This window comes from Festucalex cinctus, chromosome 6, assembly GCF_051991245.1.
Source record: "Festucalex cinctus isolate MCC-2025b chromosome 6, RoL_Fcin_1.0, whole genome shotgun sequence".
NCBI classification, from domain to species: domain Eukaryota; kingdom Metazoa; phylum Chordata; class Actinopteri; order Syngnathiformes; family Syngnathidae; genus Festucalex; species Festucalex cinctus.
In genome coordinates this window covers 14316572-14330000 of record NC_135416.1, presented here as the reverse complement: position 1 = coordinate 14330000, position 13429 = coordinate 14316572, and the positions used below count along the sequence as shown (strand labels likewise).

The 13429-nt window shown below is 41.1% G+C and overlaps 2 protein-coding genes across 8 annotated transcripts in view; one reads left to right on the top strand and one right to left on the bottom strand.

Annotated features, from left to right (window-relative positions):
• Positions 1 to 1978, top strand: part of LOC144020352 (E3 ubiquitin-protein ligase SMURF2-like) — a 50314-nt gene extending 48336 nt beyond the window's left edge. For both annotated transcript variants that reach the window (XM_077523733.1, XM_077523732.1), the window contains one exon: positions 1 to 1978. This exon is cut by the window's left edge. The gene's annotated coding sequence lies outside the window, so the exon portion shown is untranslated.
• Positions 1979 to 3555: 1577 nt separating this feature from the next.
• On the bottom strand, positions 3556 to 13039 carry LOC144020189 (centrosomal protein of 95 kDa-like). Of its 6 annotated transcripts, XM_077523398.1 has the most exons (21): positions 12851 to 13039; positions 12167 to 12295; positions 11209 to 11316; positions 11004 to 11114; positions 10510 to 10633; positions 10239 to 10357; positions 9302 to 9501; positions 9168 to 9225; positions 9034 to 9095; positions 8796 to 8953; positions 8572 to 8707; positions 8394 to 8511; positions 8119 to 8318; positions 7947 to 8042; positions 7718 to 7856; positions 6366 to 6535; positions 6228 to 6302; positions 6011 to 6163; positions 5793 to 5939; positions 4368 to 4439; positions 3556 to 4293 (listed from the first exon to the last, which is right to left on the bottom strand). In XM_077523398.1, the coding sequence occupies exons 1-21, from the start codon at positions 12873 to 12875 to the stop codon at positions 4117 to 4119; spliced, it is 2577 nt and encodes an 858-aa protein (XP_077379524.1). In that variant the 5' UTR covers positions 12876 to 13039; the 3' UTR covers positions 3556 to 4116. The 6 variants fall into 6 exon arrangements, 5 of the variants coding, with proteins under 5 accessions (XP_077379524.1, XP_077379522.1, XP_077379523.1 ...); XM_077523396.1 differs by having other exon boundaries at positions 6228 to 6535; XM_077523397.1 differs by having other exon boundaries at positions 6228 to 6535; positions 8572 to 8704.
• Between the last annotated feature and the right edge of the window lie 390 nt (positions 13040 to 13429).

Here is a 13429-nt window from a genome sequence, read left to right as displayed (position 1 = left end):
TGAGAGTTTCAGTTTAATTCTCAAGCCCCTCGTTGAAAAAAAGTCCACTTTTAATAGCAGCCCTAAAAACGTAATATATTGTTTTTGAATATTGCTATGATGATTATTTTTTTTTTCCCCCAAGCTTGTCGGGTGTTGAAAAAAAAAAAAAAAAAACGGACTCTGGTGAAGAAGTTGTGTGTGGCTGTGCGTCCAAATGCACGTTTGAATGCAAAGATTAGTAGCGCTTTCTCATTTTATACCTGACAGCGGAATCTCCATTTTGAAGTTGTTCTAATTAAAAAAAAAAAAAAAAAAAAAAAGTGTTCTCCAGAATCGGTATAGAGCAGATTAATTTGTTCCAGGCTCAGGCCTTTTTATTTAACATGTTTGTGTTCTAGTAACATTTCAACAAAGTTAGTGAACCACTGGGGAAGTAAAAATAATAGAACATTTCTTGGGGGAAAATGCCAGACATTTGACGGATAGGAACATGAAAGATTTTCTCTTCACATGACAAAAAAAGCAAACCGCATCCTGTCGTCACTCACTGATGCTTATCAATTCCACCTTGCACCGTTTTTGAGGCTGTTCCACATTGATGTTTAAAGCCGCTCAAGATGTGTGTTGAACCTTTTTTTTTTTTTTTTTTTGCTCTCGTTCATCCCTCGACATTTTGTACGGCTGCGTCCTCCAAACCCGGCCGCCCTGCGCGCTCGCTGCCCCTTTCACGTGTTGCAAAGTGTGCGCTGCTGCAGACAGATGTTGATTTTCACTCGTTACTGTCAAGCACTTTAGCAAGTGAGCGATGATGTCAAGAAACCCCCCCCCCCCCCCCCCCCACCTGCCACCTCCCGCCCAACATTAAAACAGGGTTTCCCAAACGAGCCAAATGAAATTGCATGTTCCGCCCTCACAATCCTTCCAAGGAATGACGATCTTCCATCATTTTATTTGCTTAAGTGTGGGAAGCCCTGTTTTGAAATGTATCATGTCTACTTTGCTATCCTGTATTTTACAAGTATACCGACTAGAGGAACACATATCTATACAGCGAGTATATATATGTACAAATATATGATTTTATTTGTGTTCCGTGCAAATGCAGCATGTCTGTCACAGACCTCTTTTGCATCCTCAGGTGAATTTGTGCTTTACTTTTTTTTTTTTTTTTTTTTTGGAGGGTGGGCGTGTACATGATGAAATGAGGGAGGCTTAAAAGGCTTGATGCAAAACGAGACACCTGACTTTTTAATCATCATCCATTCATAGGAGAAGAGTTTGCTACTGGGGATGTTTCCACTAAATTCCAAGCAACACAAAGGACAAAGTTTCATATCTTTTCTCAACAAGTCTGTTTTGCATAGCCTATGATTTTTTGTTTAGACTTGTGAATCTTTTTTATTATTATTATTATTATTATTATTATTTCTTTACTGGCTGCAACCATGAAGAGCTTACAAATTGTTCTATGAACATTTACAGAGGATTTATTTGAAGTTATCTTTAAAACAACTATAAATGCATTGCAAGTGTTATTTGCACACGTCATGTATACTCGGACACTTCCCTTTATGTACCAAATGGACTGACTTTTGATGTAGACCACGTATATGCACACGCACGTGTTCCCGCTATGCCGCACATGTATGTTTGTCCACGTCTCATCCGTGTCGCTTTGCCATGTTTGCTGGCAGACTCACTCATGCAAACAATCACTTTGGGGGCCAAATTGTCCCCAATAAAACCAACCATCCTTACAATTAATTCTGCATCCATTTTTCCCAGGATTTTGTATTTATTGTTACAGTATTTGCTTTTTCACCTCAGCTGCTCTGTGAGCTTGTAACTGACACTTGTACAAATGGACAATAAAGAAGCAAAGATTAAAAGGATGGCCTTGGGCGGGGGCGGGGGGTCAATTAATTCTTGTACACCTGCAGAAAGCGGAGCAATAAAACACTGCTGTCTGGGTATGATAGCATTATGTTTTATAGTAGCATGTGTATCACTGTTTATTTCTATTTGTCAGCATTTTGAAATGGATATCCGACCTATAGTCTACTGATCGTTTAGATGTCATGATGAATTGGTTTAATGTAAGAAGTTAACGATGGATGACTGTAATGTTGGTTAAACGCAAACACCAGAAGGACAAGGGCTCATCGGATTTAGTGGATATAAATTATACAGGTTTTTGTGATTTAAACAAATGAGAAAAAGGTTGTAAATGCTTTTTGTGACCTTATTTTTAAATACGACAAGAACTTTGTATTATAACAGGTGTGCGTGTATAAACTTGATTTTGACTGTCATTAGAACAGGGATAAATACATTGGAAAGACACAAGTACAGTAGTAGTCCTGCGTATTACTGAGCTGTAGGAAATGACGTAACCTAATGGTGACGAAACGCTACAATTTGTAATTTCCCCGTTTAAGCAGTTTTTATTTTTTATTTTTTTTTATTTTTTAATGAAGTCTTCACCAACGCATCGAAGCAATAAAAATGTGGAGTCCAAAAAGAAAAAGGGGGGAGGGTCGGTTTGCGTATTACTGAGCTATAGGAAATGACGTAACCTAATGGTAACGAAACGCTGCAATTGGTAATTTCCGCGTTTAATCGTTAAGTATTTCTTTCTTTCTTTCTTTTTTTCTTTAATGAAGTCTTCACCAACGCATCGAAGCAATAAAAATGTGCAGTCCAAAACAGCAAAATACACTACTATGACGTCGGACTTGTCACGACCAGGCGTCATCATACGACCGATGAAAAACGCAGGTGGCGCCGAACACCTTAGAAATTTGTGGCTCGTCAAACACTGAAGACGAATAGATTTACAGTACAAGCAACGAACAAGTAAGTCAAGCCAAAGTTTAAAGAAGCATTTGTGTAGTGACCGAGCTACTCAGACGCTGGAAGACGCGTGCGCCACCTGGCGGACTTGGAAAAAACGGTTGCTTTGTTGATGTTCCACAACCTGGTAGCATTCGATTATTTGTCACCAACTGCTTGTTTATATCTATCAGTAACAATATAAGCTTTAGTTTACTAATTACTAAAAGTCTTAATAGCATAACAGTGGTCCTTCGATACAAGTTAATCTAAATAATGGGAAACATTTGAATTGTTTCTCTTATATTTAAATTTCTTTAGCTGATTGTTTTTCGTTAGCTGTAAGCTAAAATAGAATCGTGAAATACGTAGTGTAGAGAATCTTGAGTTTTGTTCAAAAAACAAAGTTTTCCACTAAACTATTTTTAGATTCACCTGTGAGTTTCAGAAGGCATGTGAGGGAACTTTTTTTTTTTCCCTCTCTCCCTCTTCTATGGGGGCCCCACTTCAGTTTTCATAATCTCCTACGGGCCGCACTAAATTGATTTAAACAATAAAACGCAAATATATCAGTATTTGTGGGTAATTGTTTTATGGATTTTTATAGCCGTTCCTCTGAGGGATTATGCATTTTTAAAATTGCCCCTTCCCCGGGTCGTTTTGTTTATTTTCGGTTGTGTCCTTGTACACACAAGATCTGCATTTTGTGTTTTTTTTTTTTTTTTTATACAATAGTCAGGGTTAGAATGTTTCAACGTGAGGTTTATTGGTTCAAGTTGAGACTAAATTAGCCACAATTAAACAGCATTTGAGTCTTGTTTGTTATGTAAGGTGGTTGAGACAAAATCGCGAGCTTCATAGAAGTTAATTTACTTCCTAAATTCACATCTTTCTTCAGTATGTTACAGTTAAAATTCAAGCTTTGGCTCCTTTAAAGACTTGATTGTTACTGTCCCATAAGCACCAACACCTGGTTAGTATTAAAAAGGCCAGATTTAATTTAAAAACAATAAATAAATATATGAAAGGAAGACTTGATAGCACATAGTAAAAGGAAGTTAAAATGCAGTGTTCTGGTCATTTGGCAAAAGAAGAAACATTTGTACACGTAATCAGCTACAATAGAATAATGTCGGTCACAGTGAAGGAACAGTTAAAATTTGTCGGACTGCTTTCAGTTCATCATATGCAGGTTCCTCCTCTCGTACCCTATAAAGGTTTGCGGAAGCGCGTTCCTCTTGTGCAAATCTGAGCAGCCATCATGACGTCGAACCTCGGCTTTTTTGACCGCGACGTAAAAGGTCAGTGCAGATAACTGTTGCGGCAGTGGAAAGAAGCCATGCGGACTCGATTGCGTAACCTCTGGACTTCCAGATCCCGGAAGTGGTCGTCCTCGTCGTTCTGAACGATGACCTTCTGCAGCTCGCTGATCTCACGCTCCATCTTGGAACGCAGCTCGCGCTTCATCTTGAGCAGCACCTGCAAAAAAGGCACCAGTTCAACATGGCTATACCGATAACAGTGTTAGAAGATTTTACGTGTTTTTTTTAAACCTTCTCTTGAGCTTTTTTCCTAATCTGGATCTCCTGTCGCTCTTGTGCAAGTTTTTCAGCCAGTAGTGAAAACTATAAATAGAGAAAAGATTCAAAGTTAAACCTTACAAGAGCTCTGTAGAAGATTAGGGCCATTGAAGAGAGAGACAGAAAAAAAAAAGTGGGCAGGATTCTGACTTTATTCTCAAAATTCTGAGGTTAAAGGTGCACGATGCAAGATTAGACTCAAATTTGAGTGTTAAAATAACCATATTTTTTACCGGCACGTTTTAAGAATTGTATAATGGACAGGAGGCACGACTGTGGCACAATGACTGTTGCCCCTATTTTTCTGTAAAAGGAAAGAATGTTGGAGGGTTCGGGCCGGAAACTTTAGCGTTTGCTCTGAGCATGACGTCATGCGCGTACACGCTATTGTCGTTAGCTCTCGCGATTGTTTACGCAACTTAAAGGACAGCTATCAGTGTTTCTCAATTCCGTCCTCAGGCCCCCCTAGCCAGCCTGTTTTCCATGTCTCCCAATTGCAACGCAGGTGAGGATCGTTATCAGGCTTCTCCAGAGCTGGCTGATTAGCTGTCATTGGAATCAGCTGCATTGGGAATTGGGAGACATGGAAAACAGGCTGGCTAGGGGGGGCCTGAGGATCGGAATTGAGAAATACTGAGCTAAGTCAAGATGGACTTGAAGAGACCTGCACCCGATACGTCTCAATCCCTTACGGAGACTCCACGGAAGACAAAGAGAGGTTAATAATAAAAAAATAAAATAAAATAAACTTTCAGACCAGCGTCACGGAAGGACGCGGATAAATACAGGAGCAGCGGTTGTCAGGTGGAGAGAGCTAAGAGCTATCCTGGGGATGAAACGGGACCCACAGCTTGCTGACTTTTTGCTAAAAAGGTAAGACTTTGTAACGAAAATACGATAGGGTCTATTTATGATTAGCAGTACAGAATAAAACGGTCGCTAACTAATGTCTCCGCACTTGGGCATATTGGCAAAGTATTCCCATCCTCAATGTCATCGGATTCACGGAATGCACTATTTACGTTTAGGTTGTAATTACGTAAGCTTTTGTCACTCAAAATGACTAACAACATGAAGATTAATACGTTTCTTACCTATGTAGACATTAAGCCTATGAAAAAGGCATTGTGCTCCGTGTTTACGTTTGTTCGATTATTTGGAAGTTTGCTCGTGCCCGAAAAGTCGCGCACGCTCCTGGCCGTGTGCACGTCGCTGGGGTCCATTCCACGTTTCGCCAGAGGGGTCGCAAATGTGCAAAAACTCTGAATCTTGCATCGTGCCCCTTTTATAGTCATAATTATGAGAATAAAAGTGAGAATCCTGACAAAAAAATCTTCTCTTCACTGGCTCTAATCCTCTTCCTCAGAATATTCGACACAGGATCTCATTCTATTGTACTTGATCTTTGTAGTAGTTCTCCATGGACTCAATGTAGTCCTGGTGTCGTTTCTGATGCTCCAGCCGTTGCTCCGTGGCGAAGGCTCTCTGCTCCCTCAGGCGAGCCTTCTGCACCTCCAAACCTTGTTCAAAGAGTTGCCGAAACATCTGCAAACACCAAATGATAAGACAGGAACGCAGACAGCAGGTGTGTTATGCAGAGGTCGTCGCACGGCCACCTTTTCCTCATTGATGCGAGCCTTCATGAGGCGAGCCCGGTGCTGGACGTGGTAGTCCTGGTGGTACTTCCTGGCCCGAGCGATCTGCTGCCGCTGTTCTCTCAGTCGGCTGTGGGTTGACCTCTGTTGCTGGCTGTGCTCTTTCAAGTCCCTCTGGAGGACCGAGACCGGAGCGCTATAAACTCATCCCGACGAACGTGCGTGTTTGTCAACCCACCAGGCGTCTGCTGTGCTCCTGCTGTTTGTTGACCAGCCCCACTAGAAGGTCGTGCTTCCTCTGCGCTTCTTCCAACTGCCACACAGAGTGAGCACGTCCAGCGTCTGCCTTTGGTAACGCACGAGATCGGGCGCTAACCTCTTGGGAGGGCCTGCCGCGTCGCTGCTTCTGGGCGGAGGCTTGCGTGCGGAGTCGGTCCGCCTGCTGCTTCTGCTGCTGCCACATGCGGCCCAGATCGGGCGAGGAGACGTGCAGGAACGGCAGCTCCTCGAGGAGCGTGGGCAGGAGATCGTTCTCCTTCAATTTAACTGGACATAGAAAATGAAGACCGGAGCGCCGTCATACCTCGGTCATGAGGAGATCCTCATATTTAACTAAGGGTCAGTTTAGAGTCCAGACATACATGACAAGGCTATAAAAGGCGTACAGTGAACTAACACGACACCCAGAATACGTGGTCGTGCCACAAAAAGGCACATCCACTTAGTTCCCTATTTACCTTATTGAGGTGATTTATTTCTTTTTTTTTAAAGTGATGACCTGTTTTCCATTCAAATATTTGATGATGAATTTAGCTCATGCCTGAACATACACTAGAAATAAACTACTATATTCAAACTTGCATGTCTACAATTTGGTATGAACATTAGGTATATACTTCTACAATATGTAAAATTAGACATTTGCTATTTCTGTGAACATTGCGTGGAAAGGCTCAAATGCTGAGAAAAAAAGGATTTTGAATGATATACACAGATACAGAATGATGTGAATTGATCGTGATTGTCAATGTATGATTTCTTTATGTGTCATTGGGAAAGAATGGAATTCTTTGTGGAAATTTTGATATGTTGAAAATCATTTCCAACTCATGTTGAACTGAATGAGCTGAACATTTTTAATAGCAACAGCATAAATCTGTTTTGATAAATGTGTCATTGAGAATGAATCGGAATTTTTGGGGAGGGAACTTTTTTGGGGAAAATGCTGACTTTTTATTCAGAATTTTTGAAAAATTGAATCAGCTGAATGTTTTGAAAGTTCACAATTCAAATGTGGAAATGTGAATCTGTTTTGTTGATGTCAATGGGAATATGGAATTTTATGGGTACTGGAATAGTAAAAAAAAAAAAAAGTTTAATTTTTGGTAGTGGGAATTAAATTTTGGCAAGTTGACAATAGTTCCCATTGTGAACTGAGGGAGCGGAATTATTTAAATTTCAAATGAGAACGATGTAAACATGAATGTTTCATGGGAATGAAAGGTCAATCTTTGGGGGAAACTTGTCATTAGGAATGGATGGTGAATAATGAATTTTGGAATAAGAAAGAAAAATACAAGCCCACATGACGTGAATTTTTTGAACATGTTGAAATTGGAATGATGTGAAATCGGATACGTTATCTGGAAGGAGATGCATGTCAAAAAGTGGGAGAAATACAAAAACCCAAACATATATAAGCATACATATTTACGAAATGTATCGTACGTGGTGGACTTTTCTTGGGCATTCGTAGTCGTGCTGATGTGCTTTGTGCGTGGCCCTTCGGCTGGGACTTGCTTTTCGATGGAATCGTTCTTGGTGTCTTGGGGAAGTCATTGAGTAGGGCTTCTCTGTACTTTCGCTCCTGCGCGCACACAACAAAACCTTGTTTCGAGACCCTTGCCGTGAAAGTATCGACACCCTCTGCTTTAAGACACGCATAGTTTTGACTTACAGCCTCCTGAGCTTTGTGCCGTTCCTTGTCGAGATCCGCTCGTTTTTTGCCTTCTAATCTGGTCAATTCCGCTTCATATGCTTGGTTCCCCGCAGTCTGCTTAGACATATCAATACCATCTGAAAGTTGCAAGTCAAGTGCCATTTATGAGAGATTCAAAAATCCAAACAACCTTTTTGTGTTTAGTCCAGTGCGGTGGCTCCCTTTGCCACGTCAAAGGGCTAGTTGGCAGTTTTGCTTGTCGGCCATTTACATGAAAGCTCGGGGCTTCGTCCTCGTCATCTTCCGAGTGCTCCAGCACGGAGTGACGATCTCGAGCGGGCGAGGTAAAAGATAACGACGTCCTATGAGTGGGTTTGGGTTGGGGTGTTCCTGAAATGACAAATTATTCTTGTGGAGGTGCTCCAAGCTTGTAAAAAAAAATGCCAATTTTGGGCATATTCACACCTGTGTGCAGTCTGGGAGTCATATGACGCTCCGCAATGTCATCACTGAGGTCCGACTCCTCTTCCAAGTCTCCAACAACTTCGGCCTCTCCACCGTCACCCAAAAGTCGTTTAAGCATCTGTCGGAAAGCCAAACGTGATGATGGTTGTCGTGGTGAAGTGAAACGTTGAGCTCGCACCTGATCCAGCTCATCAATTCGATTGGTGAGTTTCTCAGAAATGTGATGCAGTTCCTCTTCTGCTCGCTTGTTACTTGTCCTGCGGGGAGAATGCGTCTCGTTCAAGTCTTCCTCATCCTCTTCTTGCATCCAGCTGCTGGTCACACAAAACAGCGGCGAGTTGAGCGAGACAACCTCGAAGCGAATGCAACAATGGTAAGCGTGAAAAAGTTTGATGAAGATACCCGAGGCCGGTCTCCTGCGGTCTCGTCATAGGGCGCACGTCTTCCTCTTCCGTGTCTGGTGGGGACGGGGTCGTGGCCGACGCCTCATCCTGCAGCGTGAGGAGGAGCACATCTGGTTGTGTGTGGAATAAAACCCTCCTGGGACCTCCCTTAGTGGGCTGAAAATATCATGCGTGATGATGAAATGCATCACTGAATAATTTATAGATTGAAAAGTGAGGGCTTGCTGCTTTCCCACCTGCAGCGTCTCTGCCGCAACGTCGGCTCTTCGCTGGCTGGACGAACTTCTTTCACTCACGGCTGGAAAATGGACACAAGTTGTGAGTATTAAACTTAAGTTGTTTTTGTTTTGTTGTTTCGTTTTGGACCCACCCGGAGAGTGCAGCCCATTGCAGACAACTCTTACGACTTCAGCGCTAGCAGTCTGTCCCTGAAGGATGAAGACAAAAAATAAAATGATGACCAAGTTCTCACAAGCTGCATTAAAATCGCTTTGGTGTTGTTACCTGGATGACTGCAGGGTCATGTGGCTCCTCCGCACATGTGTCGGTGTGATGGGGAGATTCGGTCTGGGTGGGCGGGTGCAGTGCAATGGCGATGTGCGGCGGTACAGTCAAAGGTGCATCCTGGTTCCCTGAGGAGGCAGAGGTGGCGATTGCATCCGTGGCCACGACTGCGTCCGTGGTTAACGCCTGGACAGTTACTTCTGTTGAGGCACAAAGTAAGCAGTAGCAGGACCTTATTTCCCACTGAGCTTGAGCCCCACTGTTCACAATACAAAAATTACATGATGGACTTGAAAGGACAACATACAAAAAATTGATGATAGAACAGAACTACATCCTAAACCAGGGACCACCAACCTTTGTTATCAAAAGAACCATTTTAGGCCAAATAAATCACTTTTTGGTAGGGGTACACCGATCCCCGATCTTTTAAAAAGTCTGACCCGCCTATCCCGATTTGCCAATACCAATTTTTTTTTCATTACGAGCAACAAATACCTTCAGTCTTCCAATCTTGTTTTATTGGAAAACAATGAACAATATCGGCAAAATAATACAAATGGGTTGTTTTAACTGCATATGAAGTAGTTCTCTCAAATAAAAATGAAAATCCTATTAGTCATCTCAGCAGAAGAGGACAGTGGCTCACTATTTCAGACCTTTGGAGGAGGGAGATGAGATTGGTGGAAAAGATCGGTTTATTTTTATTTTAAGGGATCGGCCGACCGATCTACTTTTTGGACATTCAACTATTCATTTTTTATTTAATCATTAACTTGATTAGATAATATTGTATCTACAAAATAAAAACTAAATATGTAAAAAAAAAAAAAAAAAAAAACTTTTTTTTTTGGGGGGGACAAAAGAGCCACAAGTTGCAGACCCCTGGAACCGAGGCCACCTTGTACGTTTAAAATGCAGATTTTTTGCATCTCACCTTCTTGTTGATCTGCAAACGTACGTGCTGAAACTCCGAGCCCGATGACCTCACCGGTTGACCCGGGCTGCTCACTGTTGCTGGAATGTTGAGAATTCATACTCGACTGCATAGTGGACCTGCATTTTAAGATAGCTATCAGCCAGAGGTTCATCACCCTGCACTTAACTATCACTAGCAGACAGAAAGGAGTACATGTAGTGTGGCTGTGGCCTCTTGGTCCAACTTTGTTCTCATCGTATTCATGTCAGTCGTACAAGAAGGTACTTACGCTCCGCCATCAGAAGATAAAAGCGGTCCGTCCAGTTTTGTGTCCATCTGCTGGATGGCGTTGCTGGTTGTTGGTGCTTCGCTTCCACCGAGAGCTTCCTCCCGGAAACCACCATTTTGTGACCCTGATTTTGTAAAAGAATAATTAAAAAAAATGTTTTTAAAGTCAAAACAATGGAAAAATATAATATTAGTGATTGTGAATGCACAAACTACCATAGTTATGTCACAATGAACAGACAATTGCATTCAATTATGTATTTTCTATGTGGGACATGACATTCATGAGGTGCAGATAAAAGTTACATAATCTGAGTCTGAGGGGCAGTTCAAGCCACACTAACAAAGCACCGTTCAGTTCTGCCAAATGAGTCGTTTCTTTGTTTGTCATAGATGGTTTTAAGAAGAAAGACGACACGTTTATGTAACAAGAAATCATAGATCATCACTGGTGCTTGTCATGATATTGAGAACAATGAACGCAAACACTCCCACCATCATTCTGCGAGTCCTCGCCTATCTCCTCACTGAGATATTCCATGAGACCATCAAAGATATCCAAAAGGTTCTTGATTGACTCTTTGTCTCCCCGGGTGACATTTTCACCTGGAATCATGCAAATATTACACGTTTTCAGCCAAAAAAAAATGAAAACATGATGGGGCAATTCTGTCCCCGCATCATACTGAATATATCATACCTGTGATATGCGAGAGACTGATCTGAAGGTAATCCAGCGACAGCGAGTCAATCACACATTGAACATTATGGACGTCATCCTCTTGGCTGCGTGGCGATGCAATATAATCTAAGAAGAACGACGACACTCATGCATATGAATATGTGAAGATGATGGATGTCAATACAAACAGTGACAATAAGCCACATAAGCACTACGGTTTTTATAATTTTGGAATTTTCATTTTAGTTATTTTTTAGTTTTATTAAGTTAGTTTTAATTAGGTTTCAGGGCAATTCTGTTAGTTTTAGTATTAGTTTTTATTTAAAAACAACATTACTGTACTTGTGTGCAATATTTAATAAATACTATGGTCAGTGCCATGTGATGCTCATGGGAGGCACGTGCGACTTCAAGTAACTTTTTTTTTTTTTTTTTTTTTTAACTGTCCAAGAACAAAGTGTAATTGCACATCCACCACAGTATGAGGCACTGCCGCTCAATGTTGAATGATACCATTTAGGGTCACGGCAGAGAGTTAGGGGCGCAAAATATTTGTTTTCTTCCTGGGGGCATAACAAAAAATAATTGAGAAGCACCGGTCATCTAACAGTGTTCTTGATAGATATAATTTGTAAGGGGACACAATTACACATTTGATTATTGTTACTATTTATCCTATGTTCGGGTTCACTTTTTTGGTCTCTCTCGCTTAGAAAACAACACACATGCAATGGCACACAACACAGACTTTTTATTTAACTGTGTAAACTTTATATTTTCATTTATGTCAAAATAAAATTGACATTTTATTTTATTTTGTATTTTTGTTGTTGTACAGTACATTTTGTTCTGAATGTTACAGTGTAGCCTCATTTGTGGATTAATATTTGATCACTCCAGATCTAATGGATTTCTTAATTTAAACAAAGTACTGTACTTCCAAACAGATTCTGTACCCCGTTTGCTGTTCTCTTACCTGGAACCTTCTCTCTCAGGATGTTCTCATAGAGACTAATAAAAATATTGGCGTCGCAGTCTGTGAGTTTCGTCAGTTTCTGTTCAATGTGACACTTGTCGAGCAGCTCATTTGCCACATCTAGCCACTCTGTAAGGAGAAACAACGAAATTGGGATTTAGACAGAAATGAAATTAGATTCCTGATATGTATTAACAGACTACGGATTGTTATTGTGCTACGAGTGATAAATGGGAGCAGATCGAGCTTTGTTTGTTTGTTTGTTTGTTTTGTTTTTGAGGCGGCAAAGGGAACGGGTTGTTTTCTTTTCTCCCTCCAGCGCGCACACACAGCGTTACATAACACGTACAATTCATCCTAGCACTGCAAGTTTTGAGGGCAGAAAAGAGCAGTTCGATACCAAACGCAAATGCCCAGTTTTGTGTTGCAACTTTGACTCAACTCAACATGTCAACTAGCCAGCTTTGCTAAAGTAACTTGGTATCGTCCCGACATCACAGAATGTCAAAATGAAGACTTCTTGTGACCGATTGCTCGGAATGTAATACATGATGAGATCATTCACACGGCGAGAAAACGTACCAAAACAATAACAGAAATCGAGATAGCCACCAAAGTTAGCAATCAAAAGTTAGCGTTAGCTTACGTATCGCACGTAAAGTGAGTCTCGCCTTCCGCTCTCACCTCTCCCTTCCTCTGGGGTGCCCATGAAACAGCTGTTGAAGAGAGGCAGATGTGGATCAAAAGCAACGGAATGGCTGTAGTGAGGCTTTCGTTGACAGATTTCAAACTCCAGAGCGGACAATACAGGTCCGTTGGTCGTCTGGTTTTCAACATGAGAAAGTGGGAACTGTCTGCCTTTTCCTGACTTAAATTTCAACTGTTGTTCGATTGGATGTTCTTGTTGCTAGTTTCCGGAAGTGACTTTGACCTCTGATTAGTGCCATCTGCTGGATTACTTTTGTTAGTGCGGGGACTATTCATTTGGCGGAATAAGATTCTCAATATTTATATTTGTTTCGTATTATTCTTTCTTTTCCTTTATTTTTTATTTTCGTTTTATTTCTTGATACTGTTTCAACTGTACAATGTTCTATGACAACGTGTACCTTAATTGTTTGTATTTGAAATTCTGAATTAAAGTTTAAAAAAATACACTTAGTAAAACGAAAACATAACCTCAAGTTACCTTACACTGAAATTGCCCTAAATTTTACTCAAGTCCTTATTCAAATAGAAAATAAAAAATAACTAAAATTTGAA

What these genes read in the sequence shown, in the direction of transcription:
- LOC144020189 (XM_077523396.1), bottom strand. Translation starts at nt 12,875, where the DNA reads ATGGGCACCCCAGAGGAAGGGAGAG. An exon ending in CCTGAGAGAGAAGGTTCCAG is followed by an intron (nt 11,317 to 12,166) that starts GTAAGAGAACAG and finishes CGTTCTTCTTAG; the next exon opens with ATTATATTGCATCGCCACGC. An exon ending in ACTGGACTAAACACAAAAAG is followed by an intron (nt 8,043 to 8,118) that starts GTTGTTTGGATT and finishes ATGTCTAAGCAG; the next exon opens with ACTGCGGGGAACCAAGCATA.